Source organism: Natrix helvetica (assembly GCF_964273705.1).
Source record: "Natrix helvetica genome assembly, chromosome: 5".
Classification (NCBI taxonomy): domain Eukaryota; kingdom Metazoa; phylum Chordata; class Lepidosauria; order Squamata; family Natricidae; genus Natrix; species Natrix helvetica.
The window spans coordinates 19,073,040-19,090,290 of record NC_138551.1 but is presented as its reverse complement, the minus strand read 5'-3'; the positions used below and the strand labels follow the sequence as shown (position 1 = coordinate 19,090,290).

The 17,251-nt window shown below is 48.6% G+C and overlaps 1 protein-coding gene across 9 annotated transcripts in view; it reads right to left on the bottom strand.

Annotated features, from left to right (window-relative positions):
• TNIK (TRAF2 and NCK interacting kinase) overlaps nucleotides 1-17,251 on the bottom strand; it is a 381,221-nt gene that overhangs the window by 12,005 nt on the left and 351,965 nt on the right. For all 9 annotated transcript variants that reach the window (XM_081954743.1, XM_081954744.1, XM_081954747.1 and 6 more), the window contains 4 exons: nucleotides 13,304-13,418; nucleotides 10,154-10,324; nucleotides 1,701-1,844; nucleotides 568-702 (listed from right to left, as the gene is read on the bottom strand). In XM_081954743.1, coding sequence (XP_081810869.1) covers nucleotides 568-702; nucleotides 1,701-1,844; nucleotides 10,154-10,324; nucleotides 13,304-13,418 — 565 coding nt within the window. The remainder of the gene's footprint in view (nucleotides 1-567; nucleotides 703-1,700; nucleotides 1,845-10,153; nucleotides 10,325-13,303; nucleotides 13,419-17,251) is intronic.

Genomic DNA, 17,251 nt, shown 5'->3' with positions numbered 1-17,251 from the left:
AAATAATAACTTCAGTAGATTTCACCAAAGCAAAGTACCGTAAGTCTACTGAAATCAACCAGTTCCCTCCCCCCCTCCCAAATGTGGATCTAGTGCAATGCTTTCAATTACTTGACAAGAACAAAGAGATCCATTTGTTGGTTAATGTTTAAGGTAAATTGGGGAATTAAGACTATGCCTGCCTATTCCACTCATGGTCCAATTTTACACATGGATTGAAAACCACACTGGAACACAAACCAATCCATAAAAAGTCCAATGTCTGCATGTTTAACCCCCGTAATAATAGGTCCTGTGAATCAGGCAGAGGATAATTTATGATGTATATGACATCACCATCCATCTTGTCCCAGAAAACTATTTCTGCAATTGCTGGATTAGCCACATCAAGGCTTCTATGGAAGATTTAGGGATTGTTATCAATGCCCCAAGAACAAAGTTTGCTACATAGTTCGTTACGCATTACTTGCATGGGTCTTATGTGGTAGGAATACTGATTTTATGAGTTTACTTGCTCTGCCTACAAGAGAGCTTCCACCAGTACTTGTTTAATTGGTTTATACTTACCAACTTTATAATGGATGCAGCCTTCCAAATCACCTACAGTGATCCAGCCCTGTTTCTTTTCTACCTCTGGATCATTGTGCAATATTCTGTTTCTTAACCATGAAAGGTAGTAAACCCGAAGCTTATTCTTCTTTCCTGTTGAGACATGTAGCTCATTTTTTCTACCATAGATAGATAGATAGATAGATAGATAGATAGATAGATAGATAGATAGATAGACAGACAGATAGATAGATAGATTCCACCTACTTAGACAATATGTTTACCATATTTTTCGGAGTATAGGATGCACCGGAGTATAAGACGCACAAAAATTTTGAAGAGGCAAATTTTTAAAAAAAGTTTTTGCACTCTGCAGACCTCCCAAAACGGTCGTTTTTCGTGAAAATGGGCCCGTTTTTTGTCGAAAAAAGGGCATGCATAGCCTTTAGGAGGCTTATAGAGTGCTCCTGGGGGTTGGGGGGCAAAAACTAGCATAAAACAGCCCTTTTTCGCTCATTTCTGTCCTCCCCAGTCCCCAGGAGCACTCTGGAAGCCTCCTAAAGGCTATGCATGGCCATTTTTGCAAAGGTGGCGGGGTTTTGGGAGGCCAAAAGCTGTATTCAGTGTATAAGACGCACCCAGATTTTCACCCTCTTTTTTGAGGGAAAAAGGTGTGTCTTATACTCCGAAAAATATGGTAATTTGTTTGCTTTTTCCTGTTTCATTATTCCATTCATGCAAATTAATTTGGGGAATATTAACTGTATTTGTTTTAACATATGCAACACGAGGGGTGCCTTTTATTTCATTCTGTATTTATTTTCTACTCTCTATCTATCTCACCCAAGAGGGCAAATCCTTTTGGAACATTATGCTCGTGCTAGTCTTCCTGAATACTAAAATATTTTATCACCATTTATTGAAAATTGTCACTGCTGGTTTTTCTACTACAGACACAGCCGGACTGATGCCCTTCAGTTATTAAATACTTCAATATGCTTTGGATCCAGGGATTTCTGGGGAAGGTATGGTGAGGTCCTCCAACTGAAGATGACCTACAAAATATACCTTGGGTTTCACTACAGATGGAAGTACAAGTATGGAAGACACCAGGAACGTAATGGAAGCATGATGTGGTCTTGTGATTATACCTGAGATAGTTACTAGGACATTGAGGCCTTCTAACACATCCATTTGTTGGAACCGTCTCCTATTGATCAGATTATACACTTTTCCTTGTCCACTCCGATCCAACAGCATAAGCCCATTCTCGGTTCCCACCAGCAAGTTTACACCTACGTAAGGGAAAGAAGGAGATGAAACAAAAATTGGGGTCAAGAATGACAAAATAAGGGGATCAAAGCACAGCTGCAACACCGCAGTTCACTAGCAAATCAATTTGCTTGAACAAGGATGAAAGTAATATTTAGGAAATATTTTTATTGTTTTTATAAAATGCATGACCTTATATGGAACAGCTCATTGTCCCATGAGACAAAAATGGGGGAAGAGTGTCTTTTTAGGACTGTTTTTGCAATCCTGAGTTTTATATGAATGGTATTAAAAAATAGTATAATCAGAAATATCTGTTTCCATTTTAAGCAGGGGCAACTTATTCATTTGAACCAAGGGTAGCACTATTGGCTATATACTTGCTTAGGGAGAGAATTTAGGAAAGCTTTGGTCCTCCAGTCCTCCTTGATTTCAGTCAATTTGGTCTATGATCAAGAATGAAAGAAAGTCATATAAGAATATCTGAAGGACAAGACATGTAGCTTCTCTTCCCTGAGTTTGGAATCCTTTCTAAGTGATTCATTGATTGTATAAAGGTAAAGGTCCCCCTTGCACATACGTGCTAGTCATTCCTGACTCTAGGGGGCAGTGCTCATCTCTGTTTCAAAGCCGAAGAGCCAGTGTTGTCTAAAGACGTCTCCGTGGTCATGTGGCCGGCATGCGTAAACGCCGGAGGTGCACGGAACGCTGATACCTTCCCACCAAAGGTGGTTCCTATTTTTCTACTTGCAGTTTTACCTGCTTTCGAACTGCTAGGTTGGCAGAAGCTAGGAGAAGTAATGGGAGCTCTCTCCGTTATGCGGCACTAGGGATTCGAACTGCTGACCTTTCTGATCGACAAGCTCAGTGTCTTAGCCACTGAGCCACCGCATCCCTTGAATTGATTCTATTTGTGCCTTTAACTCAGTTTTGATGCCATTGACATCATCATTCAATGGCTAAACAATCAAGATGTATGGCTACAGGCTTAGCCACTCTAATAATTACTTTAATTTTATTCATAATTTTATTCATCATTCGTGGATTTTTCTACGCTTGAAATCCAACATTTGTACCTGCCAGATGCACTTCCTGAATGAACCTGAGCTTTATTTGAAAAGCACAGAAGAATTTGAGTTCTAATGATGTTGTTGAAAGAAGTCATTCCTGATTTTCCCATAAAAATCACGGAGGATGAAACGTATGAGATGCTACCCATTATGTAGTTGAGAAGGAAGCAAAATTATAAGCAAAAGAAGTCAATCAAAAGGACTGTCATGTGAACTGTGTGGCAAAAGTATATATGTGTGGCAGGGCATGTGTAGGATGGAGGTTCTTAGGTTCTCCTGTCATATGCAAACTATGTCAGAAAAAAATGCATACATCCTTTTGAGGATATGAAGAACTGACTGAACTAAGTTGCTACAGCATGTGTGCATGTGTTACCCTAGATGGGGATCTTCAGTGACTGGGAGCCAGTTAGCAGGCTAAGCAAGAAGCTGGCTTAGAAACCATATTCATGAAACCTGCGTAACCAAAGAAACTCAGCTGCTTCAGGAAGAGAATGTCTGAATTCCTCTTACCGTGTTTCCCCGAAAATACGACCTGTCCTAAAACTAAAGCCTTGCCACATTTTTCGTGTGGGCAAAAATATAAGCCCACCCCCGAAAATAAACCTCCGGGACAACCACTCCCCCTCCGGCCTGGCAGAGCACCGCTCACCAACATAGCGGTATCCTGAAGGCGCCAAGCCGCAGGAGCCAAGGGGGGGGGAAAGGCACTCACATGGCTTGGCGCCTTCGGGATACCACTATGTTGGGGAGTGGCGTTCTGCCTGGCCGGAGGGGGAGTGGTGCCACCGCTGCCCCTGCGCTCCGAGCATAATGTCTTCTCCTGTTCCAAACTCCAAAACTTGGCTGCCAAGTCTTCCAGCAGCGGCCGCTCTAGAAGTGCGCTCTATGGTTGTGGGCTGGATGCTGGAAGATTCTCTGTCTGGAAGACTCTCTTATAGAGAGTTCCGGCAGTCAGCCCACAACCATAGAGCGCACTCCTAGAGCAGCCACTGCTGGAAGACTTGGCAGCCAAGTTTTGGAGTTTGGAACCGGAGAAGACGTTATGCTTGGAGCGCGGTGGCGGCAGCTGCTGCAGGGAGAGCTGGGCCCGGACATGTTGAGGCTAGGAGGCATGTCTGCTGGAGGCGGAACAGGCGCTCGCGCAACCCCCTTCTCCAGCCGGGAAGAGCTCCATGCACTGACCTAGCGGGTATCCCTAATGTGCCAAGCCATGGGAGCTGGGGAGCGGGCAGAGCGCCACGTGGCTTGGCGCCTTAGTGATACCCCCTAGGTCAGTGAATGGCGCTCTGCCCGGCTGGAGAGGGGGTTTGCCGGGTGGTTGCTCGTGAGCTTGGCCACCTCATAGCTGCTTCGCCCCTGAGGCTGTGCCCGGCTCTTCGGGAGCCAGTTTGCAAGGGATCAGCCGCCTGGCAACTCCCCGAGCCAGTTCGCAAGGGATCAGCCGCCCGGCAACCCCAAAACAATAAGCCCTCCCCTATAATAAGCCCAAGGCCATATTTTGTAAGTAAAAAGAAAATAAAACCCTGTTATATTCCTTTCCTCCCCAACATACGACCGGGGATTCCCTCTGTTGACAGCTAGCAACAGCCATGCCGCGCCTTAGCCAATCAGGCGCGGCTTGGCTGAAGGCGGGCTGTTCTGCTTCCCTGATTGGTTTCTCTGCCTGACAGCTCTTCGTATAAATAGCTGTCAGGCAGAGGAACGGGCGATTCTCTCCTGTATTACTAGTTGCTGTTATATTCAATAAAATTGTGTTGGACGTTCCTCAGCGTCTCAAGCCTCATCTTTCCCCACTCTTCTTCACTGGCGACGAAGGTGGGATACCCCTGAGGCGACAAACCTGACGGAACCCGACCTCTTCGCGGTGCCGTTTGAGTTGTAGCTCCCCGAGCCGCACAACTTCAAGCCGCTATGTCATCGCTTCCTCCGTTCGCTCCTTTCGGAACCGATGGAGAAGGATGGACTGGATTTTTAGAGCGCTTCGAGTGCTTCCTACGAGCCAACGGAAAACGGGGTATTCCGATGGAGGAGAAATGCAGTTTCTTCCTCAGTAGCTGCGGAACCCCGATGTTCAACGCCGCCCGGGCATTGGCAGCCCCTCTGCCAGTCCACGATCTAGACTGGGACACGTTAATGGCCAAGCTGAAGGGGCATTACGCCCCAACCCCGTCAAAGATAGCCCGGCAGTACGCATTCCGCCAGTGCGTCCAGAAACCGCACGAAGACGTCAGCCAGTTCCTCCAGTCCCTGCGGACCACGGCCATACCCTGTGAGTTCCTGGACTTGGAGGACAACCTGGTGGAACAATTTGTCAGCGGGGTCAAGGACCTCCGGCTGAAGAGGCGCCTCCTGGCTCGGCCAGAAATCACCCTAGCCGAGGCGGTCGCTGAGGCGCGGGCGGTGGAGTTGTCCGAGCAATCCACCGCTGAAATGGACCGCCACCAGCTGCCGTCCCTTCCAGCACGCACTTGCCTCATAGATCAACTGGCGCCGTTGCCCAGCCCGGCCGAAGAAGGGGAAGAGCTAGTGGCCCGTCTGGCGGAGTTGCAGAGACGCCGCAATCCGCGACCTCCGCGCCAGACTATGACAGCCTGCCTAGGCTGCGGGGGCAGCCACGACCGGGCAGCCTGCCCATTCCGGGCGTCCATCTGCCGCCGGTGCTCAAAAAAGGGGCACCTGGCCCAAGTTTGCCGGGCTGCGCTGCCTCCACCACCACCCCAAGGAGCCACGGGCCAGCAGATGACCGCAGGACCCCAGCAGCCCCGCCGCCAGCCGCACACGAGAGCCAGCTGCTACGCCGTGGAGCCAGGACCAGCAGCCGCCCCTGCTGAGGCAATCTACCAGGCCTCCACAGGTGCGGACAGAATCAAGGCGTTAGTCCTCATTGAGGGCGCGCCTTGCGTAATGGAGGTGGACTCCGGCTCGTCCCGCTCCATAATTGCCTGGGCTGACTTTAACAAACTTTGCCCCGGCGTCCTAAAACGCCAATTGACTGCCAGCCCCGTGGCCCTAAGGGACTATCAGGGGTCACTTATCCCAACCCTGGGCAGCTATACAGTTAGGGTTGAATATGGGGGGTTTTCGGGTTGCCTGCCCGTCCTGGTAGTCGAAAAGCCCCTCCCCGCATTACTGGGGCTGGATTGGTTCCCCGCCCTAGGTCTCTCCGTGCAGGGGGTGTATTCCCTCTCAGACACACCCCCTGACGTGGCTGCCGTCATCTCCGCCTACGCGGACGTGTTTGATGGCCAGCTCGGGCTGTATAAGGGCACCCCCATCTCTCTTAATTTAGATCCCCAGGTTGCTCCCATTAGGCTGAAGGCCCGCAGGGTGCCTTTTGCCTTAAGGGCCAAAGTTGATGAGGAGATTGACTGCTTGCTGGCGCAGGGAGTATTGGAGCCTGTTGACTACTCACGTTGGGAGACCCCAATAGTGGTCCCCGTGAAGGCCGACGGCTCCATACGCCTCTGCGCCGACTTTAAATCCACCATCAATTTGGCCCTTCAGGCAAACCCCTATCCAGTCCCTGTTGTACAGCACCTGCTCCAGTCCCTGGGGCAGGGCTGTATTTTCGCGAAACTGGATATGGCGCAGGCCTACCAGCAGCTCCCGGTGGATGACGAAGCGGCGGCTGCGCAGACTATCGTCACCCACCGAGGGGCTTTCCGTTGCCGCCGCCTCCAATTCGGCGTATCCGTGGCCCCGGGGATCTTCCAGAGCCTCATGGAGCGATTGCTCCATGGGCTCCCTGGCGTTGTACCCTATTTCGACGATGTCCTGATCGCTGCGTCTAGCCGCTCAGGACTCCTCGAAATGTTGGGGAAGGTCCTCGACCGTTTTAGGGGCGCGGGTCTCAAATTAAAGCGCAGCAAATGTTCCTTTGCTGTGCCTAAAGTGGACTTCCTAGGCTTCTCCATAGATGCCCACGGAATCCACCCCACCCCTGCCAAAGTCGCAGCCATTAAGAACGCCCCCACCCCCGCCTCCAAGGCGGAGCTGCAGTCGTTCTTAGGGCTTTTAAACTTTTACGCGCCATTTTTGCTGCATAAGGCGTCACTAGCCGAGCCGCTGCATCGGTTGCTCGACCGATCTGCGGCCTGGCACTGGGGCAGCCGTGAAGCGCATGCGTTCGCGGCTGTCAAAGACATGCTGACGTCAGAGGCAGTCCTAGTCCAATACAGTGACAGGATGCCCCTGACTCTAGCGTGTGACGCCTCCCCTGTGGGTTTGGGGGCTGTCCTGAGCCATGTCCTCCCAAACGGCTCGGAAGCCCCCATAGCTTTTTATTCCCGGACACTCTCTCCAGCGGAGAGAAACTACAGCCAGATCGACAAGGAGGCTCTGGCTGCCGTGTCCGGGGTTAAAAAGTTCCACGAGTACCTCTACGGACGGCATTTTACGCTTTTCACTGACCACAAGCCGCTCCTTGGGCTTCTGGCCGGTGACCGTCCGACCCCTCCCATCCTGTCTCCCCGGATGACGCGCTGGGTGGAGTTCCTAGTGGCATATTCGTATGCCCTGGTCTACCGCCCTGGCAAGCACCTGGGGCACGCTGATGCCCTCAGCCGCTGCCCCTTGCCCGTCTCCGACCCACAGACAGTGCCTTGCCTGTCTGTTTTGGCCATCGCAGACCTAGCCTTGCCGCTCTCCGCGGGCGATGTGGCCGCAGCGTCTCTGGCTGACCCCACCCTCTCCCAGGTGATGGCTTGGGTTCTGCGGGGATGGCCTGGGGGGCCGGTGTCGGACGACCACCGCCCCTACAAGGCCAGGCAGCTAGAGCTGTCTCTCCACAGTGGGTGCCTCCTGTGGGGGGACAGGGTGGTCATTCCACCCACCCTGCGTGAACAGGTGCTGTCTCGCCTCCATGAGGGCCACCCTGGCATAGCGCGCATGAAGGCGCTTGCGCGCAGCTATGTTTCGGTGGCCCCGTCTGGACGACAAGATAGCTACCTGGGTTGCCAGGTGCTCGACCTGCCACGTCTCCCGTCCAGCGCCTCCGGCGGCCCCGCCGTGGGAGTGGGAGATTCCTCGCGGCCCATGGTCACGCCTCCACCTGGATTACGCGGGGCCTTTTCGAGGCCAGGTCTTCCTGGTCGTAGTGGACGCTTACTCGCGCTGGGTGGAGCTCATCCTCATGACCTCCACCACAGCCGAGGCCACTGTCCGAGCATTAACGCGTCTGTTTGCCACCCACGGCTTGCCAGACGTCGTTGTGTCGGACAATGGGCCCCAGTTTGCGTCCACCGTGTTTCAGGAATTTCTGGCCTCCCAGGGCATCCGGCACGCCCGAGTCGCCCCTTATCATCCGGCCAGCAATGGCCGGGCGGAACGCGCTGTCCGCTCGGCCAAGGACGCCCTTGGACGAATGGACAAGGGCGACTGGCCCACGAGGGTGGCTGCTTACCTCCTGGTTCAGCATTCCACCCCGTGCCCACTGTCAGGGAAAACCCCTGCTGAGCTGCTGATGGGCCGGCGCCTGCGGACCACCTTAGATAGGTTGCACCCAACCTATTCTGAGGCACAGCCGAGCAACTTGGGGCCCCCTCCCCGTTCGTTCTTTGAGGGCGATCCAGTATGGGCACGGGCCTTCTCGGGGGATCTAAAGTGGGTGCCTGCCACCGTCACTTCTGTAACCGGCCCCTGCTCTTACAGGATCCGGACCGCCGACGGTGCAGACTGGCGCCGCCACGTGGATCAGTTAAGGCGTCGCCTACCTTCGGATCCACCCAACAACCCTGCAGGGTCGGCCTCTGTCTTTCCACCGCAGGCCCTGGGGTTGACGCCGCAACCGATCCCTCCACCGTGGCCGTTGCCCGGGCCGCAAGACGTGCCAGCAGAGACTGGGTCTGGCGCCTTCCGCCGTCCACAGCCCTCCAGCGTTCCAGCCCCCGTTGGGCAACCAGTTCCGGCATTGCACCCCACCGTGGCCTTCCCTCAATCAGGCCAGCCCTACCCTACTAGTATTTCAAACTTCCCTGACTCAAGCCCACCAGCGGCCGCGCCACCCCAGCCCTGCCTACCAGCTCCTGAGTCTCCGCCTCCGCCTGGGATAGGCCTTCAAGATGGCGCCCGGAGCTCCACTCCCTTCAGGGAGGAGCTCCCACGGACACCACCTCCTCCTCCGACGGTCTGCCCAGTTCTGAGGCGTTCTGGGCGTGTCCGACGTCGCCCTGCCTACCTTAGCGAGTACGCATGCTCCGCTGTCACGCATGTGTCCTTGCTAGGGGGGAAGGAGTGTTATATTCCTTTCCTCCCCGACATACGACCGGGGATTCCCTCTGTTGACAGCTAGCAACAGCCATGCCGCGCCTTAGCCAATCAGGCGCGGCTTGGCTGAAGGCGGGCTGTTCTGCTTCCCTGATTGGTTTCTCTGCCTGACAGCTCTTCGTATAAATAGCTGTCAGGCAGAGGAACAGGCGATTCTCTCCTGTATTACTAGTTGCTGTTATATTCAATAAAATTGTGTTGGATGTTCCTCAGCGTCTCAAGCCTCATCTTTCCCCACTCTTCTTCAAACCCTATCGTATTTTCGGGGAAACATGGTACATCTAACTGCATACTCTCATACTGAGTTTACTACTTCAAGGTGCCATCCTCTCTTCTGATAGAAGTTATTTATAGCTCAGGGTTGAAATGAGGGGTCCATGGTGCTCTCTGAGCTGGGTTTTTTTTCTTGCAGACATTTTATTACCCAAACTAGATAACCTTCTCAGTGCAGTGTGAGTAACGAAACATCCGCAAGAAAACAACCAAGCTCAGAGAGCACAAATGTCCCCAAACCCTCTTTCTCTTTCTAATATTTTCTTCTGAACCTGATGGCTATTATTTCCACATTAAAATCTCCATGGGGGCCTATATTTATACAATCATTGCCTTAAAAAGAGGCTAGGATTTTGAACAGAGCTCTGTACTCAACTACTTTCTACTCAAAGCCAAGGAATTATAATTATTGCCAATTTTAGGAAATTCTACTTTAATGTACATTATATTAAATATGTGGTCTGCAAATATCCCAACTGCAATAAAACCAGTAAAACCATAAAAACAGCCTTTGCTTAGACTTGATGGACACAGATGGTCATGGCCTACTTAACAAATTAACATTTGCATGTTCATTTCCACCTATCCAGTCAGAACTGCAATGCAAACACTGGACTAAATGCTATTATCTTCTGAACAGAAGTATTTTCTTCTTCTTCTCCTCTCTCTTTTAACCACACAGACTTCATTTCTACGATTTACATGAATAATGAAATGCATACCCCATAAAGCAGCGCACAGGATTTCTGAATTGAAGCGTTTCTTGTACTTTCGGATCTCCGGGGTATCACTATGAGGACGAATGTTGGTGGGATTCACATTTACTACAGAAATTTTTCTTGCTTCATTAAGTTTGGCCTGTTCTTGCCTCAGCAGCTCACTGGTAAATAATGCTGAATAGGGGGTAGAAAAACACAGTCGCAGCTTTGTTAAATATGTAACTGAGAGTTTTCATCAGATTTTAATTGCACGATTCTGTAATGGAACAAGTCTAGGGTTGCATAGCCTTATGGTACCTGGGTGTCTTTTTTTTTTTTTTTTTTTCAAAAAAGTTTTATTGGTTTTTTTAAAAACATTTATGTGGAAAAGGGATAGGTGGAATTACAAATTTTGGCAGTTGCAAATGTGGCAGACGCCCCCTCCCTCCAAACTCCTAGGTTACATCAAAATATCAAATCTTAATATATAATCATAAAAAGTCAGCATCTTAATTCTAGAAAAAATAATTTTCAATCAATTTATATAATTATAATATATAGTCTAGTTATAAATTCATATTTACTTTCGGTCTGTTTATAACATTGTGATTTCCTTATTTATTTTTGTGATCTGAGTTTTCTTGGTGTTGCCCCTTCACCCCCCGCTGGCAGAGCTCCGGCCCCTCCCGTGTCCTGTATGACCGTTGTAGTATCTTCTGTTTTTTCTAGGTTGACTTTGTTTTTTTCCATAAAGGCCTGTGCCTCTATGGGTGTATTAATTCTGATTCTTGTCTCCTCCCAGAATATTAGCATACCTTCAGGCATCAACCATCTAAACCACACCCCCTTCTGGTATAATTTATTCGCCAGTTGCGAATAATTTTTCCTTTTTTCCCTAATTTTTTTGGGAATCTGCTTTAGAATGGTTATCTCCCTATCACAGTATGTCAATGTTTGCCCCCTTTGCACACCCAGTATTTCATCTCTTGTGGTTTTCCTAAGAAATTTAATGTGAACCTCTCTGGGTACATTATGTGTTCTGGCATATGCTGAATTCACTCTATAAGCTAGGTCTATCTCCCAATCCATCTGCTGTTTATCTTTGTGTAGGTATTCAGCTAAAATATTAGTCATAATGTCCCTTATGTTTTCCCCATCTGCTTCTATTACATTTTGAAATCTAAGATAAAAGGACATTCTCTCAAACTCTATTTTCATTTGTTGGATGTCAAGTTCTTTGTTCCCCTTCTGTAAAGCCTCTACCCCCCCCCTCGCCTCCGCCACCCCACCCTCCACAAGGTCCAGTCTCTGTGAGTTCTTAAAGATTTGGGCTTGGTTCTGTTTGATTTCATCTTTCATTTCCCTTAACTGTTTCTTAATTTCCTCCTGGCCCTGTAGAATTTGTTGAAGCATTTGTTGAAAGTCTATCTCTGTAGTCTTGGGTTGCATCAGTTCTGTTATCTTTAACTGTGTAGCTGGGCTAGACGTTGCAGACGTTGGGGCAGAAGTAGCAAATCCAGGCTTTCCAGGAGGTGGTCTTTTTGGAGGCATGGTTTTTAAAGCAAGGAAGTCTGTCAAAATAGAGACTGGGCAGCTGGAGAAGTAGAGCAGGCAGGCGAATCCAGAAGGCAGAGGATCCAAACAGATGGGGATTTCTTTAGTCAGTCTAGCAGTAGATGAAAGTTTTTTCCCCAAAGAGTTCAAAGAAGAACAATCCACAAAAGATTCCTCTGGGTGGCTCGGAGACAAAGACCGGAAGCCTGAATTTTAGAGGTGGAGTCAGGTTTCACAGTTCATGAAGACAACGGAAGTGTGCCATCTTGCCCTGCCAGCTTTGGGCTCAGAGGCATAATAAAGTTTTAAAAATTCAAAAAGTTCTCAGTTCACCCATAAATTCTGGAGCTAAGTCCGATGAAAGTCACTTTTAAAAGGGTGAGGCATCATTAGTTGGCTCTCCCCCCTCCTCCTTCCCCTGAGGGCGAGAGCAAAATCTTCTCAAGCCGCTTGTCCAAGGGAGGGGGGGAAATCCCCCTCCCTCTAGCCGCACCTCTGGCAAAAGTCCGAAAGTTTAACTTTTTTTCTTAGAAAGATGCTGAAGGGTCCATAAATTTAAGATAGAGGGAATGGAGAAGGGCAGCCTCTCACCACATTGCCGCTGCTTCGTTCAATAGCGCGTTCTCCGATCGGCATGGGGCGAGGCGCGCGCACACGGGCGCCCTCCGATACTGCTCCCCGGTGCCTAGAACGAAGCGGAGGAGCCCCCGCCAGCCGCCGCCGACGCCAGGACCCTCCGCGAGCCGTTCCTTCGGCAGGACACCTCTCCGGGGCGTCCTGTGCCCCCCCAGAAGCGGGGGAAGCCCACCGGGAGAGCGGGAGCAGGCAAAGGCTTGCCTGTCGCCGTAGCCGCCGGAACCGGAAGTCCGTACCTGGGTGTCTTGTTGTCCTAATTATCTACATTTTAATAAATTCTCTTTAACTACAACATTGGAAAGCTGGTATGCTACAAACCAAGGACCAACACTAACCCAAATGCACCCCCAGGGGTGACATGATACCAGTATTCCAATATCTGCAGGGCTACCACTAGGCCCAATTTATTTACCAAAGCACCAGAGGGCAGGGCAAGAAACAATGGGAGAAAAGTAACCAAGGAGAGAAGCAACCTAGAACTAAGGAGAAAATCCCTAACAGTGAGAATAGCTAACCAGTGGAACAAATTGCATTTGGAAGCTGTGGCTGTCTCATTATTGGAGGCCTTTAAGAAGGGATTGAACAGCCATTTATCAGAAATGATGTGAGAGCAGGGGGTTGGACTAGATGACCTCCAAGGATCCTTCTGACTCTGTTATTGTATGTGTTCCTTCCTTATATCCTTCCTTCTGCTAGCCATATATTTCACACCATCATTGTTTTTTTTAATGACCCCTTAATCCCTTGCAGGGTGGAGTCTGGGCAACTGAATGGAGCTGAGTGTTTACTGGCCGGATGCCTTTCGTGTTGCCAATGCGGAGTTATATTCAGCAGATATAATCTCACCGTGCCCAGAGAGAAGAGAAATATTTGCCCCTACCTAAGATCGAACTCACAGCCTCCTGATTGTGAGGCGAGCACTCCATCTCTAGGCTACCGCATCACTCACCCATGTATTTCATGCCATATGCTGAATACATTTACCTGTAGCAGAGGATTCTTCATCATCATCTTCGTCTTCATCAGTCGGAGAGGTCTGATATACCCTGGTGTCCACAAATGGGGCGAAAGAAGCTTTTGTACTGCTCCCCATGCCGTACTATAAAGGGAAGAACACAGAAATGATTCATAAGGTTCTCATCATCACCCTAATCTCACCCATGGTACCCTTGTGTTACAATGACTTCTATGCCCAGCTGTGCAGATCCAGGTTCGCTTGTTGGTATTTTCATTTAAGGACTACTTTAATGGTATAGATAATCCACTCCTGCAGCATCTAGTGGTGATTACATGCCTAAATGATCCTTTGTGGCTCATATAAGCAGAGACAGCTAGCATTTCAACCCCCCCCCCCCCAAACCAATGCTTCATTATCAAATAAAGCATCACTGTGACTGTCTCTTTGGAGAGGCAAAATAATTAACCCTCCTTTCCAGCAGAACCATCCGATATATTCAGTTGCATTTCACCGGGCAATAAAAAAGCCGAGGTGGCTACACTCGTGTGTGTGAACTCTTGTATGTGGAACCTGGAAGAGCTTCATTCAAAACCCAAGGCAGGTACAATTTTGCAAAACCAGATGAGGAACCGGTCTAGCATTGTGAGTTTCTGTGTGTCTGTGTATCTTTGAGTTGGTGCTGATGCCTGGCAACCGCCTGGACAAGACCTTGCAGTTTTGTTGTCAAGGTTTTATCAGAAGTGGCTGGCCATTGCCTTCTTCGTAGGACTGAGAAAGGGGGACTGGTCAAAGGTCAAACCCCATTGGCTTCATGTCTATGGCAGGGCTGGAACTCACAGTCTTCGGGTTTCTAGCATAGTGCCTTAATTACTACACCAAGCTGGTGTTACGTTAAGCTAGCATAGTTTATATAACCCATATATTTTCAGCTAGCATTGACGATTCAGTTGATACCTACTTTTTTACGGAAAAGAAGTAATCAACACCAGAGGGTTGGAAAGTTATGAAACATACCTTCAAATTGCACTTACAGGTGACATGGTGATAAAAGTGCAATGTTTAGAGTAATTACCATATTTTCCGGAGTATAAGACGCTCCAAAGTATAACAAGCACCTAACTTTTGGGGAGGAAAACAAGAAAAAAAAATCTGCCTCTGCCTCCCAGCAATTTGCCTCCTTGCAGCAAACAGCCTGTTTCAGTTTCAGCTCAGCCTGATTAGCACAAGCAGCTGATTGTCAGGCCTCCCGAAGATCAGCTGTTTCAGGCTGCAAGGATTGCCATAGCCTATTGCCGCCTTTGCGTGCCCTATTTTTGGCCTCTGCATCCCACTTTCAGCCTCTGCGCACCCCGTTTTTGGCCTTTGTGCGCTCCATTTTCTGCCTATTCCAGGCAGCGGTGATCGGAATAGGCGGAAAATGGGGCCTGCAGAGGCCAAAAATGGGATGCGAAGGTTGAAGCATGCGGAGGCAGCAACAGGCAATGGCAATCACTGCAGCCTGAAACAGCTGATGGTCAGAAGGCCGATCCAATGACAAACAGCTGCTTGGGCTAATCAGGCTGTGCTGAAGCTGAAATAGGCTGTTTGCTATAAGAAGGCAAATTGCTGGGAAGCAGAGGTCAAAGGGTGGGAGATGGCGGGTGGGCACCCAAATTTTCACCCTTTTAAAGGGGGGGAGTGCCTCTTATACTCTGAAAAATACCGTATGAAGATCAGCAGCTGTAAATTTTCTTGAAAACGAATGGCAACAACTTTTTTACTTTTTCCTAATTAGTACATCACCTAATTCTCTTCTTCCCCAAGTCCCAGAAAACAACTGCACCATCCTAAGTGACTCCCACAAGGATAGGAATTCTGCCGTGTTTAATTTCTTTGTTTTCCAAAGTTCAGCGGCCTAAAACCAATGTATGAATCGGAGGCTACTTAAAAAGAAGGGGGATAGAGGTTGTCCTTGAGTTACAACCATTTGTTTAATGAAGGTTTGAAGCTACGATGGCGCTGAAAAAAATGACTTACGATCAAGCCACATCAATAGGGAAGCCAGCACAGGAGGTCGCAATGTAATGTCTCATTTAAGGACTGTGGCGAAAAAGGAAATAAAATTGAGTGCGGTCTTATGATCAGAGGTGTTATTCTACCGGTTCGGACTGGTTTACCCAAACCGGTAGTGGAAATCGCAGGTGGCTTCACCCATCCATCCCGGCTCTACAGCATCCCATTTAAGCCCCTTTTTCACCATAAATGCATGCGTAGAAGGTTGTGCACATGCGTGGAGGTGGCACACTCGTGTTCACATTTGCAAACTGATAGGGAATACCACCCCTGCTTATAATACAATAATAATACAATAATAATACAATAGCAGAGTTGGAAGGGACCTTGGAGGTCTTCTAGTCCAACCCCCTGCCTAGGCAGGAAACCCTATACCGTTTCAGACAAATGGCTATCCCACATCTTCTTAAAGACTTCCAGTGTTGGGGCATTCACAACTTCTGGAGGCAAGCTGTTCCACTGATTAATTGTTCTAACTGTCAGGAAGTTTCTCCTCAGTTCTAAGTTGCTTCTCTCCTTGATTAGTTTCCACCCATTGCTTCTTGTTCTGCCCTCAGGTGCTTTGGAGAATAGCTTGACTCCCTCTTCTTTGTGGCAACCGAACACTGCTATCATGTCTCCCCTGGTCCTTCTTTCTATTAAACTAGACATACCCACTTCCTGCAACTGTTCTTCATATGTTTTAGTCTCCAGTCCCCTAATCATCTTTGTTGCTCTTCTCTGCACTCTTTCTGGAGTCTCTACATCTTTTCTACATAGTGGTGACCAAAACTGAATGCAGTATTCCAAGTGTGGCCTTACCAAGGCATTATAAAGTGGTTATTATCACTTTACGTGATCTTGATTCTATCCCTCTGTTTATGCAGCCTAGAACTGTGTTGGCTTTTTTGGCAGCTGCTGCACATTGCTGGCTCATATTTAAATGGTTGTCCACTAGGACTCCAAGATCCCTCTCACAGTTACTACTACTGAGCAAAGTACCACCTATATTGTACCTGTGCATTTTGTTTTTCTTGCCTAAATATAGAAACTTACTCTTTTCACCACTGAATTTCATTTTATTAGATAGTGCCCAATGTTCAATTTTGTCAAGATCCTTCTGTATCTTAAGCCTATCTTCTGGAGTGTTGGCTATTCCTGCCAGCTTGGTATCATCTGCAAATTTGATGAGTTCCCCATTTATCCCCTCATCCAAATCATTGATGAAGATATTGAAGAGTATTGGGCCTAAAACAGAACCTTGGGGTACTCCACTGCATACCTCCCTCCATGTAGATGCAGTTCCATTGAGGACTACACGTTGAGTGCGGTTGGTCAGCCAGTTACGAATCCATTATGATGCCTCACTTAATAACCATGCCACTTAATGATAATTTTTTCAGTCCCAATTAGAGTGGTAATTTGAGGAATACATGTATTTGTTTTTGGGAGGGGGCATTTGTGTGTGTGTTCATAAACAGGAAATCAAGGTAAAAAAAAATTCAGAGTGTTTGGAAACACTATGAAACAGCCCTGCTTGTCTCCAAAATCAAAGATAAAAGATTTCCTTGTGAAGGTAATGACTAAGACATGGAGCTGGGCAAGCAAGAACTGCACAGAATACGGTAAAGTATCTTTAATGATAGTCTTGGGAAAACTGCCAAAGGAATTTCCAACCCACATCGACATAAGGGAATGCACTAAGATGGAGCCTCTTTGAATGATCCGAAATCCCATCTTCCCAAGTTTTTGGGGGTTTTTTTTGGCATCTGAGCTAAACTGCCATTTATGAGATTAGCTATAAATTGACTCCCTGGCTGTCTCTTGGCTGTTTGCTTATTCTCCCTTCTATTCCTTTTGCAGCCTCCCTACAATCTCACTGCTGCATTCCTTTTGATAGCTGCAAACCTTATGCAGGGGCTAAGCTCTTGAGGTTTTTTTTT